Source organism: Choloepus didactylus, chromosome 27 (assembly GCF_015220235.1).
Source record: "Choloepus didactylus isolate mChoDid1 chromosome 27, mChoDid1.pri, whole genome shotgun sequence".
NCBI lineage: Eukaryota > Metazoa > Chordata > Mammalia > Pilosa > Megalonychidae > Choloepus > Choloepus didactylus.
The window spans coordinates 18,127,143-18,154,212 of record NC_051333.1 but is presented as its reverse complement, the minus strand read 5'-3'; the positions used below and the strand labels follow the sequence as shown (position 1 = coordinate 18,154,212).

The window sequence follows — 27,070 nt, the reverse complement described above, 5'->3', positions numbered from 1 at the left end:
TGCATATATTTCCAAAAGAAATGTGTTTTAGTTTGCTAAAACTGCCAAAATGCAACAAACCAGAAATGGGCTGGCTTTTAACAATGGGAATTTATTAGTTTACAAGCTTACAGTTCTGAGGCCATGAAAGTACTGAAATCTAGGCATTATCAAGACAATACCTTCTTCCTGACGACATGCTGCTGGCAATCTTGGACTCCTCTGTCACACGGCAGGGCACGTGGAAGCATCCGCTGGCCTGTCCCTTTTCTGGGTTTCATTGCTTCCAGCTTGACTTCAGTAGCTTCCTCTCTGTTTCTGTGGCTTTCTCTAACGTTTACATCTTTCTAAGTTTCATCCTCTTATAAAGGACTACAGTAAGAGGATGAAGACCCACCTGGGGCATGCCTCAACTGAAATAACCTAATCATAATGTCCCATCCACAATAGGTTTACACTCACAGGAATGTATTAACATCAAAACATGATCTTCTGGGGTCCATTCAGCTTCAAACTACCACAAAATGCAAATAAATGTTCACAAAAAATCATCTACCATTTTATTATTGCATATTTTTGTCACTATTGTGTAAAAAACAAAACCTCGTGGCTTAAAATGACAACCATTTTATTATGTTCATGGAGTCTGTGGGCCAATCTCAAGGAATCAGCTGCACTACTCTAATTTGGAGTTTCTCACGTTATTTCAGTCAGATGTTAGTTGGGGCTTCAGTCTTCTGATGTACACACTCCCATATCAAATCTATACATTTTTCTCAATTATCCCATCACCTCTAGTCTAAGACATTACCATAATTTTTGCATCACTATAATCCATTTTCCAGATTAATCTTTTGACAAAATGTAACTTATGTAAAGTCACTTCCTTAAGATCTAACATCAGTGGATATCCATGCACTGAAGCATAAAACCTAAGCCCTTTTGCAAAAGTTCTTCTGTTCCTTGAATACACCAAGCTATTTCCAGGATCTTAACATTTACTATTCCCCTGCCTGGAATGATCTTTCAATGGCTCTCCACAAGGTTGTCTCCTCATCATACTAAGATCTACTTCACCATCTCACAGTGGCCTTCCTTTACTGCTCTAAAAGTACTTTTCAAGTTAGTCTCCCATTTTATCACCCAATTTCACTTTCACAGGATTTATCACAATATGAAATTATATTTTTGTCTCCCTTCCCGTTTTCTCTCTGGATGACAGACTTATCCATCTCATCCACCCTCTATGTCCCTAGTATCTGTTACATACACAAATATTTAGGGAAATAAACTAGACTATAATCATTTCTCTAACCACATTTGATCATTTGGTGATATTCAGAGCATCTGCTTTTCTGTCTTTAATGCATAAATATTGCTTTACTCATAGACCTAGGGTTTCATGAAGTAGATGTAAAAACTTGATCTATTCACTTATCACTCATCCTCCCCCTACATATAACAAGGGGGGAAATGTGTGCATCACTTGCTATCAAACAGAGTTGTTTCCAGGATAAAATGAGAAAGCACTAAAAAATATGTAGCTAGGCAGTATTACTACCTTATATGACAAAATCATGCTCAATCATGACTATTTTAGTGTTTCATCATGCAATCTTTTAACTGTTTTTCACATCAATGCTTACAAAATAACTAATAATTAGTTTATAAGTATTTTAAATGGAAGGGAACCATTGGAGGCAGTATACAATGCCCTTTGCCAAAAGAAATATCAAACATGCCTTGAGTTGTGAAATATACCAAAAGACAAACAGAAAAAGCAGAGATTTTATTACACAATATTCAAGGCTAGCAGAACCATATCCAAGAGACTACTTATGGGAAGGCAAAAATTGAAGATAAAAGGACACTAACATTTCTGGGGAGCTAAGATGTCATAGGGTTTGGAGAAAGAATAAGGACATTTTATGTGTCACATTATCTAGCTTAAAAAGATTATGTAGTTTAATGTTAGAATGGCTAGTATAAGATGATAGAATGGCTATTATAAGACAAAGCTATGGTGGCTGCTTTGGATTAGTTAAGTCGGAATTTAAATTTGGGTCTGGGTGGAGGTCAAGTGTGACACAATGGAAGTCTGAGGTCATAATGTATGAGAAAAGAGTTTGCTACTCACAGGTTCAAAAGTGAGAGGGGTGTCATGAGGGGTTGGCAGGAACTACAATCAGCTTGGATGGCTCAACCAGCAGGTGGGGAGCACACAAGCAGAGTGAGAGGGACCTGTGAGCTTGTGCCTTTACTGTGGTCCAGGGGTAGAGATTAGATTTTCCATGGGAGTCAAGGACTAGTTAGTTTACAGCAAATATGCATGAAAAGGGAAAGGGACTAGGGTTCTGAAGGCAGTAAGGATGGTTAGCTTATCAATTGGGATCAATCATGGGTTTGGGATGAGGTGTGTGGGTGGGTAGATGGTGTGGGCGGTGGCCACAAATGTAGGTTTGGGCTCTGGGAGAATTTATACCACAGGGCTGGAAAGCTACTTATTAACTAGGCCTAAGGTCAGTGTTAAGTGGCTTAACCAAAGTAAAATGGATGCCAAGGCAGCACACAAAACATTTTGATAGTTATAACAGTAGCTTTTCATTATTTTGACTTTGAGAGTAGAAAATCAGACTCACATGTAAATTCTATGTATCACTTTCAATGCCAGTTACAAAATATACTAATGCTTTTCTTCTTGTCAGGTGGAGAAAGAAGGAGAAAAAAATAAATTATCTTCAGGTAGATTTGGTTCAGGCCAGAGAATATCTTGCTCACTCTCAGGCCACTCAGAGAGGGGCAGAGAGAAGTAAGAGGAGAAAGGAGAGAAGACAAGCTGTCTCAGGCTGAGTATATGAAAGTTAGTCAGCAAGTTACAAATGAAGCCAAGATCCAGAGATTAAAGTTACATTCAGTGAATTCTAGAAGATTTATGCATTTGAATGTTTTCTCCTTCAAACAATGCAAAAATCAAATGATTATTTAACTTTACAGGTCAACAAAACTCACATAAAGAAAGTCTGTGCATGAATCATTGATTACCAATAACTATCCTTAATGTGTGAGCCCAAGCAATGTGCTACAAAATCATACTAGGAATTACTAGACTACAGACAATACACTGACATGCTAAAATAGTACATTTTCATTAATACGCTACAGCTCTTCTTTATACTTAACATAATTTCTGCAGTTATAGCTTTCCTTCCCTTATCCCCTGAATTTTAAAATTTAGCTCACATTTGTTATATTTTCATGTCTTTTTTTCTTTTTAAACAGAAATGGATCTTTAAATGTAAAGCCAAACATTCTGTTTAATCACCACCCCTAGTCTCTTCCCTTATCTCCCTAGAGGGAATCACTACAATGAATTTGGCACATAATTTCAACCTATTTTTTTAATCTCTATTACATGCACATATGAATTCATAATCAATACAGAGCATTGGTCTCTGTTAGCGTTTAATTCAAAATTAAAAAACTGTACCATAGTATATGCATCATTCTGAGCCTTGATTTTTCACTCAAATGCTTGCAATTTCTTGCTTATACATTTGTTTTGCCTTATTTAACTGTTCAACAATTTTCTGTTGTGCAAATACACCCTTTATCCACTCATTCCCTTATTGCATGCTACTACATTCCTTTCCCACAAATTCATGGGTATGTTTCTTGACAATAAATTCTATTCCACCTAACTACTAATGCATCAATACCAAAGAATTTTAATAGAGCTTTATGTAGGGTATCATATTACCTAAACATGGTAGTTTTGTCTCTTCCTGTCTAATGTTTACACCACTTTTTCTTTCATTTTACTGCACTAGTTAGAATCTCCATTCAGGACCATGTTTAGCAGCAGAGTGTATAGCAGGATCCATACTTGTTCCTGCCTTTAAATGAGAAGGCTTCTAAAAGTCTAACAATAATGTATGCTATGAGTTTGTGTAGTACACGTTTCTACTTTTTCCTCTTTCTCTTCATGAAAATTCTTGGGTATAAGTACTGGGTTTCTTTTTTAAGGCTTTCCTACATTCATGGCATTTTGTTTTAGAATGAATTTCCTAATGTGCTATGAATCTGCTGAAGTCCTTCTTCCAGGAATTCATACCATTTTTAATGAGTATGAATTCTCTGATGTCTAATGTGGTGTGACTTCTGGCTAAAAGCTTTTCCACATACACTACACTGGTAAGGCTTCTCACCTGTATGGATTCTCGCATGTAAAGCAAGAGTTGAGAACTGAGAAAAGGCTTTTCCACAATCATCACAACCATAAGGTTTCTCACCCGTATGACTTCTAACATGCACCGTAAGAGATGAACTTTGAGAGAATGCTTTCCCACATACCTTACACTCATAAGGTTTATCACCTGTATGAATTCTCACATGTACAATAAGTGATGTGATTTGTGAAAAGGCTTTTCCACACTTATTACATTCATAGGGTTTCTCTCCAGTATGAATGTTGTAATGTTTAATGAGATACTGCCTCTGGCTGAAGGCTGTCCCACAGTCATTACATTTATAAGGTTTCTCTCCAATATGAATCTTCTCATGTTCAGTGAGATTTGATTTGCCACTGAAGGCTTTCCCACATTCCTTACATACGAAGGGTTTCTCTCCAGTATGTCTTCTCTGGTGTGTAATGAGGCTTGATTTCTGAATGAAAGCTTTCCCACATCCACCACATTCAAAAGGTTTCTCTCCAGTATGGATTCTCTGATGGGTAATGAGGTTTTCCTTCTGGTTGAAGGCTTTCCCACATTCCTTGCATATATAGGGTTTTACTCCAGTATGAATGTTCTGATGTTTAATGAGGTATTGCTTTTGGCTGAAGGCTTTTCCACATTCTTTACATTCATATTCTTTCTGTCCACTGTGAGTTTTCTCATGTTCTGTGAGATGTACTTTGTGACTAAAGGCTTTTTCACATTTCTTACATGCATAGGGTTTCTTTCCAGTATGAAATCTCTTGTGTCTAAGATTTGACATTTGAATCAAAACTTTCCCACATTTATATGATTTCTCTCCAGTATGAATTTTCTGATGACTACAGAGGTTTTCTATCTGGTTGAAAGGTTTCCTATATTACATTTATATGCTTATTCCCTTGTATGATTTTTCAAATGTGGAGTAAAAGATGACTATAAAGAGCAGACTTAACTACATTCAGGACACTCATATATTTTCTCTCTAGTAAGAATTTTGTCATACTCCATGGGATTTTGCTTCAGATAAAAGCATTCCCATGATCATTATAATACTAATTTATGTATGAATATTCTCATGCTTAATGAGATTTAATACCTGGCTAAGGGATTTCCAATATTCCTTATACACAAGGTTTTACTCCTGCATGATTTCTTTGATGTGAATACAACTTTCCGACATTCATTACACCCAAATAGTTTCTCTCAAGTATTAATTCTTGGGTATCTTGTGAGGTTGAATTTCCAACAGAAGACTTTCACACTCATTACGCATAAAGGGGATGACTACCACATGGGAAAAACTATGGCAAAACTTGTATTCATTCTTTTATCCTTTGTGCTTAGTTAAGCATGACAAGAATTCTTTCAAAGTGAAGTCTCTTTCACAGAGGCATTATTTTGAGGAAACAATGTCTGTGATTAGAGAAAATATTTTCCCAAGTTTTTTACATTCTCTGCCTTCAATAGTACAAGCCTGTACTGTTGTGGAAGTAGATGTAAGTTCACTCACAAGCTTTTGTTATGCTGTTCTTTCTGCTCCTTAACGTCTTATGCTTCTTCTATAAATGAAGTACAAAGAAATTGGTGTAAATCAAAACAATGCCTGAAACATAGTTACCATCCAGTAAATCTTCACTTGAACATATTTTTATCAAAATGTTACAAACAACATTTCAGATATGTGCTTTTCTGGAACTGATTCTGGTTTCAGGCTTAGTCTCCTAGTATGAAAAAAATTCCAAGTACAAATACACTCTTAATTGCTGAGAAGGAAGATTCTATTTGGGCAAAAAGCTGACATTCATGAATACATGCAGCTTTACCTTTTATAGGTAACCTTAAACATATTAGAAATCAGCTAAGAGAGTATGCAGTAGACATGTGACAAATACAAAGAAAGGGTGAAAAAATAAATCAAGCCAATTTGAGGAAGATGACTGAATAGGAAGTAAAATGACCAAAACAGTCAATGGGAACCTTCTGTTAAATACAGTGGACATGCATTTATTTCTGCACCATCTTGACTGTTTTCATACTATTTAATCACCATCTGAGATCATGTGTATTTTATGTATCTGATTACTGTCTCTCTCCACCATCTACTACCTAGCAACACTACATGGTAATCTTCTTGAAAGCGGGGATTACTGTTTATTTTTATTATTATTTATCTTGAGTGGCTATTATATAATTAGCATTCAACACATATTAATTACAACTGACATGCTGCCAGACATACACACTAAGAGTTTCTAGGGAAACCGAAAAACAACAGGGGAGACAAAAACAAGGAAATTAGCAGAAATTGTACCTTTGACTCCTAAAGTAACAGCAAATATTAGACACAGCCTAAGTCCCAGCCAGATAAACATAAAAGCTCACACTAATGTCCTATTTCCTCAGTTACTATTACTCAAAGCATCATATCTAGATTGCAAAAAGATAGGAAAAAACACTGTCTGAAGAGAAGAGAAAGCATCAGGACCAGATTCAAATATGGCAGAGATTCTGGAATTATCAGATTGGGAATTTGAAATAACTATGATTATTATGCTAAGGGAACTAATGAAAAAAGTGGACAACATGTAAGAACTGATTCATAATGTAAACAGAAAGATGAAACTCCAAGAAAAACAAACAAACAAACAAACAAATCCTAGAAATCAAAACACTGCAAAACAGAATGAAGAATTGTTTTGATGGCTTATCAGTACACTGAACATGGCTGAGAAAAGAATCAGTGAGCATGAAGATAGATAGTGTATAGAAATTTCCTAACCTTAAATGCAAAGAGGAAAAAGAATGAAAAATACAGAATAGAATGTCCAAAAATTGTGGGACAATTTCACAAGTTGTGGCATATGGATAATGGAAGTACCAAAAGAAAGACAGAAAGGAGAGTAGAAATATTTCAAGTAAGAACGGCTGAGAACTTTACAAATTAAAGACAAGACACCAAACCATGGATCCAGTAAGCTCAGACAACACCAAACAGGACAAATACCAAAAAATCCACCCATAAGTATATCATATTCAAATTAAAGATAAAGAGAAAATTTTGAAAGAAGCTGGGGGTGGGGTGGGGTTTGCCTTACTTACATAGGAACAAGAAGAAGAAACACACTAGACTTCTCCTCAGAATCCATGCAAGTTAGAAGGGAATTAATGAAACACTTAAAGTGTTGAAAGAAAAAAAACACCAGACCAGAATTTTTTATCCAACAAAATTATCCTTCAAAAATAAAGGAGAAATAAATACTTTCTCAACAAACAAAAACTGAGGGAATTTGTCACCAGTAGACCTTCCTTGAAAGAAATGTTAAAAGTTCTTCAGAGGAGAGAAAAATTTTACAGGCCAGAAACTCAGATCTACATGAAGAATGGAAGAGCATTCAAGGAGGAATAAATGAAGTTAAATAAATTATTTTTTCTTATTCTTAATTGATCTAGTAGATAATTCTTTGTTTAATATAATAATAGCAACAATATATTGGGTGATTATAGCCTACGGATAAGTGAAATGAGTAACAGCAATGTTATAACAGATGGGAGGGAGGAACTGGTATTACTCTAAGGCACCTGCACTACCCACGAAATCACAGTGTTATCTGAAAGTGAACTCAGATTAGCTATATATGTACCTTGCAAACTCTAGGCAACCAGTAAAAAACTTTTTTAAAAGAAGTATAATTGCTATGCTTAGAGAGAACAGAAAATGAGATCACAAAAATCAGAGAAGACAGAAAAAGAGCGGCTAAAAAAGAAACAAGTTCAAGGAAAAGAAAGTTATAAATATGGTAAATATTAATTGAACTATATCAATAATCACTTTAAGTGAGAATGGTCTGAATACACCAATTAAAAGATGGATTTACAGTGTATAAAAACAAACCCTAACCATATGTTGTCTGTAAGAAAACCACTTTCAATATAAAAACACCAATAAAAGTAAAGGAATAACATGCAACTATTGAATTGTCATACCTGAAACTGTTGAACTGTAATACAGCAGCCTTGATTCTTGATGATGACAGTATAACTATATAGATTTTATGGGGTGACCATTTGATTGTGAAAATCTTGTGACTGACACTCCCTTTATTCAGTGTATGGGCAAATGAGTAATAAAGACAAAAGAAATAAATAATAGGGGGGAAAACAGGTATGGGATGTTTTGGATGTTCTTTTTCTTTTTTTGGAGTAATGAAATGTTCTAAAATTCATTGTTGTGAAGAATGCACAGCTATGTGGTGATACTGTGAGCCACTGACTGTATTCTTGGATTATATGGTGTGTGAATATATCTCAATAAAATTACATTAAAAAAAAGTAAAGGGATAGGAAAAGATATACCAGGCTGACACTAATCAAAAGAAAGCTGGAGTAGCTTTCAGACAAAGCAAACTCCAGAACAATGAAAGTTATCACGGATAAAGGGGAACACAACAAAAAGATAAATGGGCCAATTCTCCAAGAAGACATACAATTCCTTAATGTATATGGGCCTAATAGCATTAAAATACATGAAGGAAAAACTGTTAGAATTGTAAGGAGAAATAGGGAAATCCACTATTTTGGTTGGAGAATTCAACATACCTCTTTCAGTAACTGACAGATCCAGCAGGCAGAAAATCAGTAAAGATATAGTTGAACTGAAGAGCATGATCAACTGAATTTAAATTGACATTTATAGAGTATTTCATCCCCAAATAGCAGAAAACATGTTCTTCTCGTTCACATGGAATATTCAAAGATAGGCCACATTCTGGGCCATAAGACACACCTTAACAAATTTAAAAGAACAGAAATAATATAAAGAATGCTCTTAGATCACCATGGAATTAAACTACAAATCATTAACAGAAAGACAGTTGGAAAACCCCCAAATATCTGGAGATTAAATATACTTCTAAAAAACACATGAGTCAAAGAAGTTAAGAGAAATTAAAAGATATTTTGAAGAAAATGAAATTGAAAATACAACTTATCAAAGTCTGTGGGATGCAGCAAAAGCAGTGCTTAGAGGGCAATTTATAGCATTGAATACATTTATTAGAAAAGATGAGATCTAAAATCAAGAATGTTCCAACTTAGGTAACCAGAGAAAGAAAAGCATTATAAACCTAAAACCACCAAGAAGAAAAGAAAAAATCAAAATTAAAGTGAAAAAATCAATGAAATTGAAAAGAGGAAAACAATAAAGATCAAGAAAACCAAAAAGCTAGTTCTTTGACAAGATCAACGAAATTGATAAACCTTTAGCCAGACTAACAAAGAAAAAAGAGAAAACAAAGTAAGGAAGCTGACACCCTTGAATAAAGACCAGAGGAGTAAAGGGCTGTCTAGAATCTGATGGAGGTTGAACACTGATCCAAGGAGAAAATTTGGAAATATTATATAGGTTTATGAAGAACAGTTACCAACTCTCACATAAGACTAGGGCTGATAAGAGAATCTCCTTGCAAAACATTTCAAAGGTAACAAACTCTCACTGAATAACTATGATGGGCCTTTTCCCTATTAATATTATCTGATTCTCACAGACTTACCTTGACAATATCTCCAGCACATTCGTTCCATCATCCATTGCTCTTCTTACTTCAACTGAGGATCACATCCAGTTTAGTGACTTTACAACCAGTAAGTGGGGAAATGATACAGCACCTGAATGTTACACTGGGGAAAAAACAACACCCCATAAATCAACCCTGAAACCTTCAGGCTTCTGAAGGATAATAAAGGTACAGCTTCCAGAGATGCACGAGTAAGCCGGCCTGTGAAAAAGAACCATGTAATGACCTTTCTTAAGAGTGTCTATTCATATATAGAGCTCATAAAAATTTACAATCCTAATATTTTACCTAGGTTGTCATCCCCTGGGAAAAAATAAATCACATTATAAATGTCCTGTAACTTTATGTTCATCATGGATTTAGCAAACATATTTATCATTTATTATGTGACACAAGAGAACTTGGTCACCTATTTGTACTAAGGTGTAATAAAGATGAAAGGGTCTAGCATGAGACAAAGCTAAGTGACTTAAAACCTATCAAGATAGTTGTGTGGATCTCTAAGACAGGTAATAAGGAAGAGGGAGTAGGTAGAAGATGATCTCTAGAGAAGGGAGATAAACTATGACATTTGCAATATTCAGAATTTGAAGTTCTCATGGAATATCCAAGTAGTGCTATCTATTAGACAATTGGGTATATGGATCAGATTAAGACAGGCCTAGAGGGGAAACAGATTTGTTGGTCACAAGCCAGTATATGTTAGATGAAGTCACAGTAGTCGTGTATGTTTGCTCAAAAATTATATAGAGGTAAAAATGAGATGGTCAATGACAGAATCCTGATTTTAAAAGACAAGTGAAAGAACAATTCACTAACATTTTTGTTGTTGTTGATTATTTATTTTAGTGATCAGAATACTGGAATTAGAAAAAGAAGGAATGGTTTCAAGGAAGCCAAAGAAATTGTGCAGAATGTCATTCTGATACTTTTCTGGAAAGAAATGTTATAAGCCCCAAATATCAACTCTTCCATCTCATGTAAAGATGGCAATATATAAAAATTTATGGGCAAAGAATATGCCCCAAAAAGCATCCAGTATACAGTGTAAATTTACTTTTCTCTTTCCCTGTCTATTCCATTCTTCTCAACTTCTGCGACAGAAACCACTCTTATTAGTTTCTTATGCAAACTTCAGTTCTTTGTGCAAATGCAAATATACATTCTTATCTCCCCTCCTACCTTTCTTGCACAAAAATTGGCATACAAGACTCTGCACTTGTTTTTTTCATACTTAATATATCTTGGAGGCTTTTCGTATCAGGCCACAGAGTGAACTTGGTGTTTTTTCCTAATTGCAGTCTTTCCCTGTGTGCAATGGCTTATTTATGGCTACTTCCAATAATTTTCTATTGTGAAGACTTGCTACAGTGAATCACCTTGTATATGCATTATTGTAAGTAGATCTGTAGGAGAAATTCCCAGAGGTGGGATTTGTTCAGTGAAAAAAAAGTACAATTAGAATTCTGACAGATGTGGCCAAAATACTTTCCAAAGAGCTTGTACCAATCTGGACACCCTCCAGCAATACAGTTTTCCAATTTTTTTTCATTTTCTGCTATCATATTCCATTAAAAGAAAAAGAAAATCCAGTATCTCAGTATAGTTTTAACAGCATTTATCTTACGGATGTGGTTTAGCATCTTTTTGTATATTTGAGAACAATTTGTAGCTCTGTACTGTGGATTATTTTGTTCATCTCTTTCCCCACTTTTACTGGATTATCTTTTTCTTACCAATTTTTGGCGTTCCTTACATATTAGGGAGATTAGCCATTTTTAACACAAAATACAGTTCTTTTTCTGGTTGGTTATGAATTTTGACTTAGTTTTTCTTGTAGTAGAAATGATCCACCTTTTATGTTATGGCTTTTGGATTTTGTAGTTAGAAAGGCATTACATGATTATAAAGGCATTTAACCAAGTTTTAAGTCTTTATAACTTTGTTTTTTCATTTTACTTTTAAATTTTGACCCATTTGGAGTTGCCTCTGGATTCAGTACAAGGTATAACACATTCTTGACATTACCCCTCAAACTTTCAAGTTATTCCTTAGTTCAGGGCTTATCAGTTCAGATCCCCATCCCTACATCTCCCATTCCCCCACGGTGGGCCCTAAAAGAACTCAGAAGGCTGAATGCCTAAGTCTCTAGGGTCTGGACTCAATGCAAGAACAGGCATCCCAAAAAGCAAGTTCCTCTGAAATCTCCTTTTTAAAGAAAAAAATGCTAATTTTATTTTCTACTCCATAGTAAATGCTTCTGGTTTTACATGAAAATCACATTTTAAACCATTCATCAGCTAGTTCAATTATTAGCCTTTTCTCTTCCAAATCTTCAATAAAAATTGCTTCTCCAGAAAGAGCCATTGTTATTGTTTTACAGATGAGGATCCATAATACAATCCCAGTCAGGTATTAATACTGAAATGAGTGTAATACACTTGTACACATACCCATATTAAATGATTCAGTATTTGTGTGTGAAAGTGACATTTTCACAAACACCCAAACAAAATACTGAAACTATTTTCTTCCACATTCTACGACCCCCAAACCCCCAGTTACACCCACGGCAACAAATACTGTGACTTTCCTTACTTGCTTTCTGCAAACCTAGCCTCCCCGCCCCCTCATTCTCCTCTCCCGGCCTTTCACAAAGAAGCCAAATTATACTGGCCCCTTAGCAATTTCAGAGACTCTTTCCAGCCCGCCTCTACGACCCCGTCGCATGTTTAGGAGCTCCTTCCCTTAAGCCTCCCCAATCCCGTCGCAGGTTCCTGGTCTCCTCCCTTCGATCTCCCAAGTCTGGGTCTCAGGAGCCCAGGTCAAACCTCCCCTCTGCACCTGAGGACCCCGAAGCCAAACTCACCCCAGAACAAAGGCCAAAATGGCGACTCAGGACGTCTGCGCCTGCGCACTGGCAATGTCAAAAGTGTCCCGGGTGTGGCTTAGTTTTAAGAGAATCGAATTGACTTTCCGATATCTATCCACCGCTTTTCCTGCTCCGAACTACATTTCCCAGAAGGCTCAGCAGCGCGAATTATCATTCCATGCAAACTTGCTCTCCTCTTCCTCAGCCCGTCCAGCTCTTAGGGTTACTAGTCTCGGTCTTGGAAAGAAAATTATCTCATACGCGTCGAACTAGCCTTCTGCGGGAATTACGTCCCGAGACTGAGCCGGGACTTCAAAGAGGTTTCCCAGGCGCTTTTCAGTGAGGAGGCGTAATCCTTTCGGCGTGGCGGCAGGTAATCGCTAATAGGAATCCCAACGGCCGGGAGCCATTTTGTCGGTCACAGGTCTGTCTCCGACTACGTTGCCCAGAGGAAGCTGCGGCATGACGCTGCTTCTCGCGGGTATTCAACCTCCAAGTCACGCGCTGGCGGGACCCTCAAGGCCGCACGAGCAACTGCTCCAGAGCTGTGGAGGACTCTGCTGCTTTGGAAGCCAGGAAGGCATGAGGTGAGGAGCCTGAGGAGATGGCGGCCGGAGCCGGAGCCTCAGTCTTGTGAGGTTGTGAAGTTGTGTGATTGTGTCTTTGTGTTACACGGGGTAAATGACCGTCCGATTGCTACTGGCTGTTCCTGTGGTGGATGTGTGTTTCTATCTGTAATACTGTGCAACACCGTCCGGGAGCCTGTGACTGTGCTAGAATGACTGGGGGCGACCCTGTGGTATGTGTATATGATGCGACCCCATGCGGCATTGTGTGTGGGTGTATGGGGAGCTTGTGACTGGGTGGGTGTGATCGGGTTTCTCCCCGTAGGGATGTGTAATAGTGTGACTGTGTGCGGCACTGAATACAGGTAGGGGTACCTGTGACTGTGTGAATGTCTCAGTGAATGTCTCTGGTTGGTATGTGATTGTGATTGGACATGCGCAGGTGTGAAAGACCTGTAACAGTGCGGTTGTGTCTTGGTAAATGTGTCATAGTGCTTGTGTGACCGTTTAAGGTACTGGGTGTGAGGTCCTGTTGCTATAGGTATAGGTTGCCTGTAGCTATGTGTCCATGGTGGATGTGTGATTATGTTTGTGTGACTGGTTAAGGGTGTGAAGGTTTTATCACTTATATACACCTATCTAAGTATTACACTGTAAAGTCTTTCCAGTTTTAAAACTTTATATGAATACTACTGCCCTACTGTCTTTTGTCTTTTGCTTTATTTGTACAACCATGTTTATAAGACTGATCCGTATTAGATAAAATTGTGGTTCATTCATTGTCTTTGCTGTATCATATCCCAGCCTTTGAAGTATACCATAGTTATTATTCTAGTAATGATGGACATTTGAGTTATTTCCAGTTTTTTATAAAGTGTTGCTAATGTGCATGAGTTTGTTTACCTACCAGTGGAATTACTGGGATATTGTATCTTCCACACTAAATAGTTCCAAAATATTTAACAAAGTGGATTCACAAATTTATACTTGCACAGCAGAGTTTGAGGCATCGCATTGTTCACTATTCATACCAAAACATGGCTTTGATACTCTTTTAAAAAGTTTTTTATGAGGTATACCATATGTTATAGTTTCCTATTTGTTAAAACAAATACCATACAGTGAGTTGGCTAAGAAAAGGAATTTATTGGCTCATGGTTTTAGAGGCCTGAAGGCGTGCTTCCTCCCTACGGTTAGTATTTTCTGGCTAGCTGGCAATCTTTGGGGTTCCTTGGCTTTTCCATCACATGGCAATTTGCATATGGTGGCATCTTCTTTCTCTTCCAGGTTCCATTTATCTTCAGCTTCTGGCTGTTCCTGTGGCTTCTCGCTCTGTGGCCTTCTCTGTAAGGCCTCCAATAAGGGATTAAGACCCATCCTGATTCACTTAGGCCACACCTTAATTGAAGTAACCTCCTTTAAATGTTCGATTTACAATGGGTTCTCACCCACAGAAATGGATTAAGATTGAGAACATGTTTTTCTAGCGTACATAATTCCAAGCCATCACATCATATATACAGTAAAGTACACAAATTGTAAGTACACGGCTTTGTAACAAAGAGCTTTGTAACAAAGAACTCCAAGATAAATATAAAGAACTTGCTCCCGCACCCAAGAAGTTTCCCTTATGCCACTTCCCAGTCACTAACAACCCCCACACACACAACTATTCTGAATTCTATCATCATTATTAGTTGTACCCTGTCTAGAACTTCATACAGACACATACACATAAATGGAGTTTAATAGCATGTACACCTCTGTGCCTGGATTCTTTCATTCCACATTATGTTCCATGCTATTGAGTTTAATTGTAGTTCTCATTACATTTGAGAATATATTATATTGACCTGTTACGGTGTTGATGGACATTTGGGTAGTTTCCAGTTTTGGGCTATTACAAACTGTGCTGCTGTTAGGAAAATCCTGCTGTATTTTTTTGGTGAACACATGAAAGCTTTTCTCTTGGGTAAATATTTAGACGTGAAATGCTAAGTCATAGGGTAGGCAGAATGTTTAGTAGATAATACCAATTTCTCATGTGTTTGAACCAATTTGCACTTCATCCAACAGTGTATGAAAATTCCTGTTGATCCACATCCTCTGTTGTTTAGTATTGTAAGTCTTTCATTTTAGCCCTTCTGGTGATTGTGTAGAATTTTGATGTGGGTTTAAATTTTTTTTTTTCTTAGATTTCTCATTTTTTATTATATGTAATGTTAATACGACTATAATATGAAAGTGATGTAAAGTAATACCTTTTCCACATTACAAAAGTACCAAGATAAAACCAAGCTTCCTAATTGAAGTAATCCTACAAAAAACAAAAGAAATCTTCATATATCTGATTCCAGAGCCACTAGTATCTTTCCTGTACAGAACAGTTTACTTCTCCAGGTCACCATTTTTCATTTCCAGGTCACCTTCTTACATGGTTCTCTTTCTGGACTTGATATTCTCTTTCATTTTATTAGTCTTTTTGTCAGTACCACTGTTTTGAAATCCGGTAGTATTGTTCCTCCAATGTTTTATCTTCTGTAGGAATGTTTTGACTATTCCAAGTCCTTTCACGTTCTGTATAAACATTAGAATGAATTTGTTAATTTCCATCCCCAAAAAATCCTTCCTGGGATTTTGTTTGTAAATCTGTATGCTAACTTGTGGGAAACTGACATCAATATTGACTCTTCCAGCCAAGAAAAACAGTATTTCTTATTTCTTTGTGTCTTTAATTTCTCTCACCAATTTGTTATATTTTTCACTATATACTTTTTGTTAGATTAATACCTGGGTACTAGATGTTTTTGATGAAACTCTAAATGGAATTTTTAGAAATTTTGTTTTCCAGTTGTTGGTACAACTGTTTTTGTATATTATCTTTGTATCAGGCTGCTTTGCTTAATTCACTTACTAATTATAATTTATAGATTATTTAGGACTTCTGTGTTTACAGTCTTATCATCTGTGAATAATGACGGTTTTAGTTCTTCCTTTCCAATCTTTTACTTCTTTGTCATGATTTAGTGCATTGACTCCAGTGCATTGTTAAAAAGAAATGATGATAATACACATAATTCCGTTTTTCTGCATTCAGGGGGAAAGTTTTCAGTTCTTTACCATTAGGTATTATATTAGCTGTAGGAATCTGATCTGAGATTTTATTATACCCTACTTACAAGCTTAAATATTACCCTGTTACTGTTTCATAGATGCTGGCAGAAAACACGAGACCACTGGGTCAAAGACAAATACTTATTACTCATGTACAGCAAGCAGCATGAGCTTCAGTTCATGAGTTTACATCGGTTCTTCTTCTCTGCTGCTCCCATGGGGATCATGTGAGGGACTCAAATGGATGAGTGGATGCTGTTCAAGCAATGAGTTTGCACAGCCACTGAGAAACACTGAGCTTGGAGTATCCATTACTTGTATAGTAAGCATTAGAGCCTTGTACTTCTGGCTTATCCAGCAAGATGTGTAGGATCTTGAGAGACCAATGGAGGACGGTGTCTCCCAGTTTCAAAGATGCCCTTTATCAAGTTAAGAATGTTCTTTTCCTAATTTGCTATGATTTTTTTACATGAATGAGAGGTGAATTTTGACAAATATATTTTATGCATCTATGGAAAGGATCATACTTTTCTCTTTTTTCGAATTTTAATTTGGTCACTTAGTTTGATTTTTTAATGTTAAACCAACTTTATATTCTTGAAATAAGTTCCACTGGCCATATGTATTAAACTTTTTTAATATACTGAATTAGGTTTGATAATATTTTGTGTAGGATTTCTGCATGTATGGTCATGAAAAATACTGGCCCATAATTTTCCTTTCTTGTAATGTCTTTGTTAAGTTTTTCTTTTTAATCTTTATTGTGGTAACTTCTACAATGCAAAATTTCCCATTTTTAACCATTTATATATATGTGTACTATGCATTGACATCAGATATATTTGAAATATTGTGCCATCATCACCACCATCTTATTACCAAAATACTTTCATCACCCTTAACAGAAATTCTGAACTCATTAAACATCCTCTGCCCTTAGACCCTAGTAACCTGTAATCTACTTTCTGTCTCTATCAGTTTGCTTATTCTGGGTATTTCAAGTAACTGAAATGATGCAATATTTGTCCTTTTGTATCTAGCTTATTTCACTTAGCATAATGTTTTCAAAGTTCATTTATGCTGTATGCTATATTAGAAGTTCATTCCTTTTTATGGCTGAATGAAATTCCTTTGTATGTATATACTATATTTTGTTTACCCATTCATGTGATGAAGACAGAATGGAGCTGTTCTCTTGATTTCCTTTTTGGATTTTCATTACTGGTGTATGGAAACACAACTAATTTTTCTATGATCTTGTATCCCAAATTCATTTATTAGCTCTAGTAGCTTTCTTGTGGATTCTTTGGGCTTTTGTAAATATAGGATTATGTCATCTGTGAATAGAGATAGTTTTACTTCTTCCTTTCCAATTTGAAGGCCATTTGTGTGTGTATGTATATATGTATGTATGTATTTCCCAGTTGCTCTGGGCAGAACTTCAAGTTCAGTGTTGAATAGCAGTGGTGAAAGCAAGCATCCTTGTGTCTTGTTTCTGATTTTACTAGAAAGTTTCTGTCTTTTACCATTTGTAATCTTAGTTGAGGGATTTTAATATATGGTCTTAATCATGTTGAGGAATTCCACTTCTATTCCTAGTTATCTGAGGGTTTTTTTAAAATCAAGAAATGATACTGTCAAATGCCTTTTCTGCATCAGCTGAGATGATCATATGTTTTATTCAAACTTCATTCTATTAATGTGGTATAGTGCATTGATTGATTTTCTTAACTGAACCACCTTTTCATTTCTGTGAGAAATTCCAGTTGGTCATGGTATATAATCCTTTTAATGTGCTGTTGGATTCTGTTTGCTAGTTGTTTGTTGAAGATTTTTTAAAATCTACATTCAAAAGGGATTTGGGTCTGCAATTTTCTTTTCTTGTGATGCCGTTTCTGGCTTTGGTATTAGATTAATGCTGGTCTCATAGACCGAGTTTAGAAAGTGTTCCCTCCTATTCAATTTTTTGGAAGAGTTTGAGAAGGTTTGGTGTTAATTATTTGTATATTGGTAAAATTCGCCAGCAAAGCCATCTGGTCCTGGGTTTTTCTTTTGAGAGGTATTAGATTACTGGTTCAATCTCTTTACTTGTTACTTGGTCTGTTGAGATCTATTTCTTCTTGAATCAGTTGAGATAATTTATGCGTTCCTAGAAACTTGTCCATTTCAAATAGGATCTCTAGTTTGTTGGCATACAACTGTTCCTAGTATTCTCTTATAGTCCTTTTTATTTCTGTTAGATTAGTAGGAATGCCCCCATTTTCATTTCTGATTTTAGTTATTTGCATTCTCTCTTTTTTTCTCAGTCTAGCAAAAGGTTTGTCAATTTTATTGTTTCTCTCTATTGTTTTTCTATTCTCCAAATTCCTTATCTCTGGTCTATTTTTATTTCCTTCCTTCTGCTCATTTTGGGCTTAATTTGCTCCTTTACTAGTTCTCCTGGTGTGAGGTTAGGTTACTGATTGGAGATCTTTCTCCTTTTTTAATGTAAGTATTTACAGCCAGAAATTTCTCTCTGAGCACTGCCTTTGTTGCATCCCATATGTTTTGGTATGCTGTGTTTTTGTTTTCATTCTAAGATATTTCCTAATGTACCTTGGGATTTCTTGTTTTAAGAGTGTGTTGTTTAATTTCAACATATGGCTAAATTCTCCTGTTTTCCTTCTGTTGATTTATAGCTTCATTCCATTGTGATTGGAGAAGATACTTTGTATGATTTCAGCACTTTTTGTTTTACCAGCACTTGTTTTGTGGCCTAACATTTGGTCTCTCCCAGGGAATTATCCATGTGAATTTGAGATAATGTGCATTCTGCTGTTGTTGGGTAAAGTGTTCTGTATTTAGATAGATAGAAAGATAGATAGATAGATAGATAGATAGATAGATAGATAGATAGATACGGATATTGATATAGATATACATATCTTAGGTTCTGGTGGTTTTTTTGTGTTGCTGCTTAATTTCTAATTTCTTTTTGTTTTTTATTAATCTTGTGACTAGTTGTTCAGTCCATTATTGAAAGTTGTGTTTTGAAGTCTCCAACTGTTAATGTGGAGCCATCTGTTTCTCCCTCCAGTTCTGTCAGTTTGCTTCATATATTTGAGCTCTGTTGTCAGGTGCATGTATGTTTATGATGGTCAGTATCTTCTTGATGAATTGGTCCTTTTGTCAATATATAGTGTCCTTTTCCTTTTTTTTTTCAATTTTGATTTAAAGTCTATTTTGTCTATTATTACTGTAGCCACTCCAGCTATCTTTGTTGTTATTTGCATGTAATATTTTTTCCTCTTTTCACTTTCAACCCATTGTGTCTTTATATTTAAGGTCATTCTCTGGTACACAGTATATAGTTGGGGCATGCTTTTTTATCCTTTCTGCCAATGTCTGCCTTTGACTGGAGAGTTTAATCCTGTCATTTAAAGTAACTGCTGATAATATAGGACTTTCTTCTGCCATTTTGCTATTTGGTCTTTGTAAGTCTTACACCTTTTTTTGACCCTCAATTCCTCCATTAATGCCTGTTTTCATTTTTATTTGATTTTTTTTTTTAAAATAAACCATTTTGAGTACCTCCTCATTTCCTTCTGTATATATTTTTCAGATACTTTCTTTGTGGTTATCATGGACTTAAATTTCACATGCTAAATCTGTAACAATCTCATTTGATTTGATAGCAACTTCAATAGTATACACAAACTATATTCTTTAAGCTTTCTTTTTAAATAGAATAACAGTTTACTTTAAATTAAAGCTTTAAAGATACCACAGCTTATTTTTAAACACAAATTAAATAATTCAGAAATAATTGAGAAAAATTTGATTGGATAATGTGTAGAATGTACCCATACTTTCCCAGGTTCTCCCTTTCCTGAACTTAAAGAACATTGAATTCTCTGAATGTTTGAAGGTAAAACATAATAGGAAGGTTACAAGGAAAGGAAAAGCCATGGATATCAGATACAATCACCTGAGGAGTTCCCACACCTCAACCATTTAGCACAGTGGATCTACAATATTAACATTCCAGCCTTTTTAGATATATTTGTGTTTATCCGAGGCTACATGCACTTTGTTAAGTTTTGATGTCAGGTTAATATTGGCCTCATCAGATGAGTTGGGAAGTGTTTTCTGTGTTTCTGTCTTCACTACAAAACAGATGTTGTTTCTTCCTTAAATTTGGAAGAATTTACCAGTGAAGCTCTGGGCCTGAAATTTTCTTGATGGATTTTATATTATTTTCTCAATCTTACTCTACAAATATTCTGTTGTTTGTTGTTGTTGTTTTTTTAACTTTATTTATCAAAAAAATAAAAAAACACTGAACAATTTTAAAAAACTGCATTTCAAAGAAAGCCAAAACAAAGGAATAATAAAAACATAACCCAAAATACTGTTGTTTGTTATTGTGTGGTTCAGTTGTTGTTATTGCTGTTTTGATACATTGTGTACTCTAAGGGATTTGTGTATGTCATCTAAGCATTCAAACTTATGGGTGTAATGTTATAATTTTTTAATTGTTTTTGTATTTTGTTCATTTGAGTTATCCCACTTTTTTTTTCCCACTGGTGTTGCTAGGAATTATTCTATTTTTTTAGTCTTTTCAAAGAATCAGCTTTTCTCTCTATTGTGCTATTTCACTGATTTCTTCTCTTAATTTGCTTCTTTTTCTAGCTTATTAAGGTAGAAACTTTGGACATGGCTTCTTTCCTACTATATGCATTTATAGTTATAAATTGCTTCCTACTTATTGCATCCCACAAATTTTGAAATGTTACATCATTTTGTTCACTTCAAAAACTTTTCTGATTTCCATTGCAATTACTTCTTTGATTGTAGGTGTTTTAGAAGTGTTTCTAATTTCTAAACATTTGAAGATTTTCTGGTTTTCTTTCTATTGTTTTCCATTTAAATTTCACTGTGGTTTTTACATAACACATTTTTATGATATCAGTTCTTTGAATTTTCTTGAGATTTGCTTTATGGCTCATTAACAGTCATTTTTGGTAAATATTTTGCATGCACTTAAAAACTATATATTCTGCAATTGTAGAGTATGGTATACTATACATGACAGTTAAGTCTAGTTGGTTAATCCTGTTATTCAAATCTTTATATCCTTACTGATTTTATTTTTCATGTACTTGTTCTATCAGTTACTGCGAAATGTTTGTTAGAATTGTAGATTTATATCTTTTTTCTAGCAGGTCTCAATTTTGTTTGATTTGAAAGTTTGCTGTTACTCAGATACATACACATTAAGGATTATTCTGTCTTACAACTGAATTGATTCTTTTGTCATTAGAAAATTCCCTTTTATCTCTAATGATATTTCTTGCCTAAAAGTCAGTTTGTTCTAATGTTAATTTTCACCACACCAGATCTTTTGGATAGAGTTTTCTTGGTAAATCTTGTTTACTTAAAACTTAAGTGTGTGCCATTTTAAGGATTTTTTTCTTTCGCTTTGGTTTTTGACTGGCCATAACTTTGTTTTTCTTAGTGTTGGTTGTAATTTTCTGTTGTCTAGGTGTGATTTCCTTGGTTACCTGAATCAGGTTTTCCCAGACCAGAATGGGCTCAGGTCCCAGAAGGAAGAAATATTCAATATCCAGTTTCCCTGAGGGTGTGTTTTAGAAAATTGGTACACCTTGTGAGGCCTCAAGTCACTGTGCTTTTCTGCCCAGCAGTTGGCGCCTATCAGCCTGTAACTCCAGACTGGTGTAAGGAGGAGTGGCCCTTGGCTGTTTTCCCCCAGGCTCTGGAGTCTGGTTCTAAATGGAAGGCAGGTAGTAGAGCTGGGCCCCACCCCTTTCCTCTTAGGGAATATAACCCCCCTAGGGAGAGGTCATTAGCATTTGAATAGACTCTGCCTGTGCTATCTCTACCTTTGTCTGGGTCAGAGTGCTGGGAACTGAAAATGGCTGAGGCTTTTTCCACTGAGTCAAAACAGGGACAGAAAGCCCCTTTCAGGGCCAGACCATGGCCACCCTCCAGCTCTCCAAGGTCAGTCGTCACTAAAAGCCTCTGTCTGCTTGTTGGAGATTCGTAGCTCCTAGCGAGCAGTCCACGCTTGTTAATTAAAACCCCAGTTGGAGCTCAGCTGAGCTATATTCACTTGCTGGGAGAGAGCGTCTCTCTAGCATCACAAGGCTTTGCAGCTCAGGCTGTGGGGAGAGGGGGCTCCCAGCTTGGATCCTCAGTTTTTACTTTCAGATTTTATGCTGCGATCTTGGGCATTCCTCCCAATTCAGGTTGGTGTATGATGAGTGGACGGTCACATTTGTCCCGCCGCAATTATTCCAGATTATTTACTAGTTGTTCCTGGTTGTTTATTAGTTGTTCCAGGGGGACTAACTAGCTTCTACTCCTCTCTGTGCTGCCATCTTAGATCCTCTCTCTTTTGTTTTTAACAGTTTGACTATGATGTGCCTGATTATGGTTTTGGTTTTTGTTTTGCTTTTCATTAATTCTTTTCTCAGTTTGCTGAGCTTGGGAAACTTGTTGATGCTTTTGATCAGTTTATTCAAGTATTGATTCCTCTCAAATCTTTCTTTTCTGCTTCTGAGCCCACAATTACATGTATAACGGACCTCTTTTTTTAGATTTTTTAAACTTTATTGAAAAATTAAAACAAACAAACAACAAAAAAACATTTCAAACAAAACAAAGGATTAAGGAAAACAAACAACCTAAAATAACTACTTTGCTTCCAACATGTTCCTAACATACCCCAAGAAAATTAGCAAACCATAATCAAAAAAGGTATAAGAAAAACCAAATAACCTAAAATAACTACATTAAGCTAATTTTTTAATGCAATAGCTTTTTTTTACTTTATCAAAAACTTAAAAAACAAACAACGAAGAAACAATTCAAACAAAACCAAACAAAGGATTAAGAAAAATAGATAACCTAAAGTAACTGCATTTCTTCCAACATGTCCCTTCCATACCCCCAAATTAACAACCCTAACTAAACAAAGGGATAAGAAACACAAATAACATAAAATAACTACATTGTTTCCAGCGTGATTCTACCATACCCAAGAAAGTTTACAGACCATAGTCATTCCTGAGCATCCCCATAACATTGAGATTACCCTCAATAGCTTATCTGTTCTTATTAGATTGTCGCTCCCCCTTCACTAGTTGCTGTCTATCTCTATGTCCCCTACATTCTACAATAAAAAATATTTATTTTACATTTTTGACAGAGTTCACATTAGTAGTAACATACAATATCTCTCTTTTTGTGTCTGGCTTATTTCACTGAACATTATATCTTCAAGGTTCATCTGTGTTGTCATATGTTTGACAACCTCGTTCTTTCTTACTGCCATGTAGTATTCCTTCATGTGTATTTACCACATTTTGTTTTTCCACTCATCTATAACAGATCTTTTGGCTGTGTTTCATGTGTCTTTTATATTCTCTTCTGTTGTTTCTATTCTTTTTTTCTTGGTACTTCAATATGGATATTTTCTGTTGACCTCTCTTTGATTTCAGTAATCATACCGTCTGCTTGTTCTGGTCTCAGGTTAAACTCATATAATGACTTTTAATTTTCATTGTATTTTACTGATCTAGATTATCTATTTGGTTCTTTTTTAATGGATTCTACTCCTGGTTAACTTCTCCATCTTACCCATATGTCTATCTTTAACATATTAATTATACCTATTTTAAATTATTGGTTTGCCAACTCCAAAATCTGAAATATCAGTAGATCTACTCCTATTTTTGTTTTTCCCTCTTTGTGTGTTTAGTAATTTTTAAATGAATGATGGATATTTTGTAAACAAAACAAAACAAAAACAAAAAACCATGGAAGGCAAGGCCAGCCACCACCTACGTCTAGCCTTCTCATTAAGAAAAGGTGAACTACTTCTCAGTTCTCTTTTACTAATAGCCAAATGCAATTCCTATTGTACAGAAAGCTTTCGGGGTAGTGCTGGAAACAATTTAAAACATTTTTTTTGTTAAAAACTACAAGTTTATTATTTAGAAGAGTGTGATATCTCATAATTGTAAAAGTTATTTATTGGATTTCAGAGGATAAAGACGTGGTAATGCCTTTTGACAATGTCTCATACTCCAGGTTTTGTCAAACTGCCAGCGTCCTGCAGTCTTAGCCACAGGTATGCTTGCTTTCCGAGGGAGCAGATCCCCAGTCGCAGGAATTCAGTCTGGGAGGATGCCCTCTAGGGGCGAAAATGAGGAGGACTGGGAATGAACCAAAGACTATTGAAGTGGGAATGTCTCCTGACCATTCTTCTTAGAAAGTGCAGCATATGCGGAAGTGTTTTAATCATAGAATGGCCATTAATAGCGACTGAAAGAGGGGCTTAAAGTGAGGATATGGGAGAAAGTACTCTGTTTCCAAGTCTTAATGGATTATTGTTCTTTCTTTAGTATCTAGCACAATGCCTGGCACGTAATAGGCTATTTAGTTGATAAAATAATTCTGGGAGCTTAATAAGTAATGGTAATAATGTTAAAGGTGTACTTTTGATTTTAAGAAGAGACCTTTGTGTATTACTTTGGTTTTCATTTCTTTACCTGGAATAGGTGTACTCCTCAGGGAGTGTAGTGAGTGCCTAGGAGTAATAGGAAGCTAATAGATAATTGATAACATGGGCTACTTCCTGGATGACTACTTTTACATGAAATTACTGACATATTGTTTAATGACTAAGGGGCTTTTTGCATAGACAGGAATGCTCATTGCTTGTGCCAGTTTGAATATATTGTGTCCCCCAAATGCCATTATCTTTGATGTACTCTTGTGTGGGCAGACGTATCAGTGTTGATTAGATTGTAATTCTTTGAGTGTTTCTTTGGACTGTGCCCCACCCAGCTGTGGGTGATGACTCTGACTGGATAACTTCCATGGAGGTGTTGCTCCGCCCATTCGGGGTGGATCTAAGTTGATCAGTGGAACCATATAAATGAGCTGACATAACAGAAGGAACTCAGTGCAGCTGAGAGTGAACTTTTGAAGGCGAGCCACAGCCAAGAGGGACACCTTGAAGAAAGCACAGGAGTTGCAGATGAGAGATATTTTGAAGATGGCTGTTGAAAGCAGACTCTTGCTCCAGGGAAGCTAAGAGAGGACAAATACCCCAAGTGCAACTAGGAGTGACATTTTTGAGGAACTGTAGCTTAGAAAGGAACGTCCTGGGAGAAAGCCATTTTGAAACCAGAACTTTGGAGCAGATGCCAGCCACGTGCCTTCCCAGCTAACAGAGGTTTTCCGGACACCATTGGCCATCCTCCAGTGAAGGTACCCAATTGCTGATGTGTTACCTTGGACACTTTATGGCCTTAAGACTGTAGCTGTGTAACCAAATAAACCCCCTTTTATGAAAGCCAATCCATCTCTGGTGTTTTGCATTCCAGCAGCATTAGCAAACTAGAACAGTGCTCTTTACAGTTTGTGTAATAATTTATTAAATTCTTCTATCTAATTTTAAAAAACAAAAAAGTTTTCTTGAGCATTTTAACATTGATCACAAATTCAGTTATTCCCCTTAAACAATTTAGACTTCGATTACTGTTTTAGTAAAACTTAGTCATTTGGATGCATCTTAAGAATACAAAATACACACAATATGACAAATTTTATTACTATACTTATAGTCAAAGGGTATTCTAAAGCATCAGTGATGTGGACTTAGTTTATTTCTACATTATTTCTGTGCTTTTTTATTCCTTCTTATTGTTATGCTAATTTTAATATCTTTCTAAGGTTTCAGTAATATTTTGTTTGTTTCCAGTTTTTGTTACCAAGATGTATTGCCCACTAACCCTAAAAATCAAAAATCTTCTCATATCAGGAAAGATTAGAGGGTCTGGTTTATCAGTCAGCTGATTCTTGGTCAAGACTTGGGACCTAATTGTACAAATCCCAGGTCTTTGAAAATTAGTATAACCATTTTGTATCCAAACTTAAAATGCATAATACCTTTGAGCAATTATACTTCATTGAATTTAACTTTCAGAATTTATATGTGATTAAAATGATGTATGCATAAGGATATTTATTTCCACATTGTTTGTAACAGCAAAAGACTTGGAAACAACCCAAATTATCGGTTGGTTAAATAAATTAAGGAATACCCATTTAATTGATTACTAGGTATCAGTTAAGAGAATTATATAACTCTACTTGTGTTAGATGGGATCTGTTCCAGGATATATTGTCAAGTAAAAATAGCAAGTTGTATGATATGCCACAATCTGTATAAAATAAAATTACATCTTAGTGCTTGTGTACATATAAACATATATTCTCCAAGTGAGATCAGATTGCCTAAATCCATCTTGCTGCAGTCAGAGCCTGACTGGGGTCTCTGGAGTTGAAGAAGATGAGAGATTTGTCCATTCTTCTCACTCGAACTCCTCAAGTGTTTGTATGGGATGATCATTCTGGGAGCTGTGGGCAAGTGGGATCTCATGTAGCTTCTTTTGCCTCTGCCAGCTCTCCCTTTTCCAAAAGAGAAGCCCAGAGGAAGACTGGTCCTTTCCTGTAAATATTGAAGCCATGGCTCAGGTGAGATGCAATTTCATTTGCTCAAATAGAACCATTTTTACCCTTAACATATGTAAACATATGTTTTTCTCTTCATGATGCTTTTGTAGTGTTTAAAAAAATTTCTTTTCAGACAGTTTTGTCATTAGCAATGTCAAAGTTCTCTTGCTCTAAAGGAAATAGTCTCTAAGAGGCCAATTCAGAAAATTCTCTCTTGGTGAAGAC

General features: G+C 35.8%; 2 protein-coding genes across 5 annotated transcripts in view; one reads left to right on the top strand and one right to left on the bottom strand.

Moving 5' to 3' along the window:
- Positions 1-1,749: 1,749 nt before the first annotated feature.
- Positions 1,750-13,073, bottom strand: LOC119521697 (zinc finger protein 260-like). Of its 2 annotated transcripts, XM_037820285.1 has the most exons (4): positions 12,636-13,073; positions 9,743-9,869; positions 8,790-8,976; positions 1,750-5,752 (listed from the first exon to the last, which is right to left on the bottom strand). In XM_037820285.1, exon 4 carries the CDS (start codon positions 4,972-4,974, stop codon positions 4,096-4,098), a length of 879 nt encoding a protein of 292 aa, XP_037676213.1. In that variant the 5' UTR covers positions 4,975-5,752; positions 8,790-8,976; positions 9,743-9,869; positions 12,636-13,073; the 3' UTR covers positions 1,750-4,095. The 2 variants fall into 2 exon arrangements, with proteins under 2 accessions (XP_037676213.1, XP_037676212.1); XM_037820284.1 differs by lacking the exon at positions 8,790-8,976.
- LOC119521687 (zinc finger protein 566) overlaps positions 12,760-27,070 on the top strand; it is a 43,361-nt gene continuing 29,050 nt past the window's right edge. For 2 of the 3 annotated variants that reach the window (XM_037820263.1, XM_037820262.1), the window contains exons 1-2: positions 12,761-13,225; positions 26,795-26,866. In XM_037820263.1, the coding sequence (XP_037676191.1) occupies positions 26,858-26,866 (9 nt within the window). In that variant the 5' untranslated portion in view covers positions 12,761-13,225; positions 26,795-26,857. Of the gene's footprint in view, positions 13,226-26,794; positions 26,867-27,070 lie in introns of all 3 variants that reach the window. The other variant, XM_037820260.1, reaches the window with a different exon arrangement.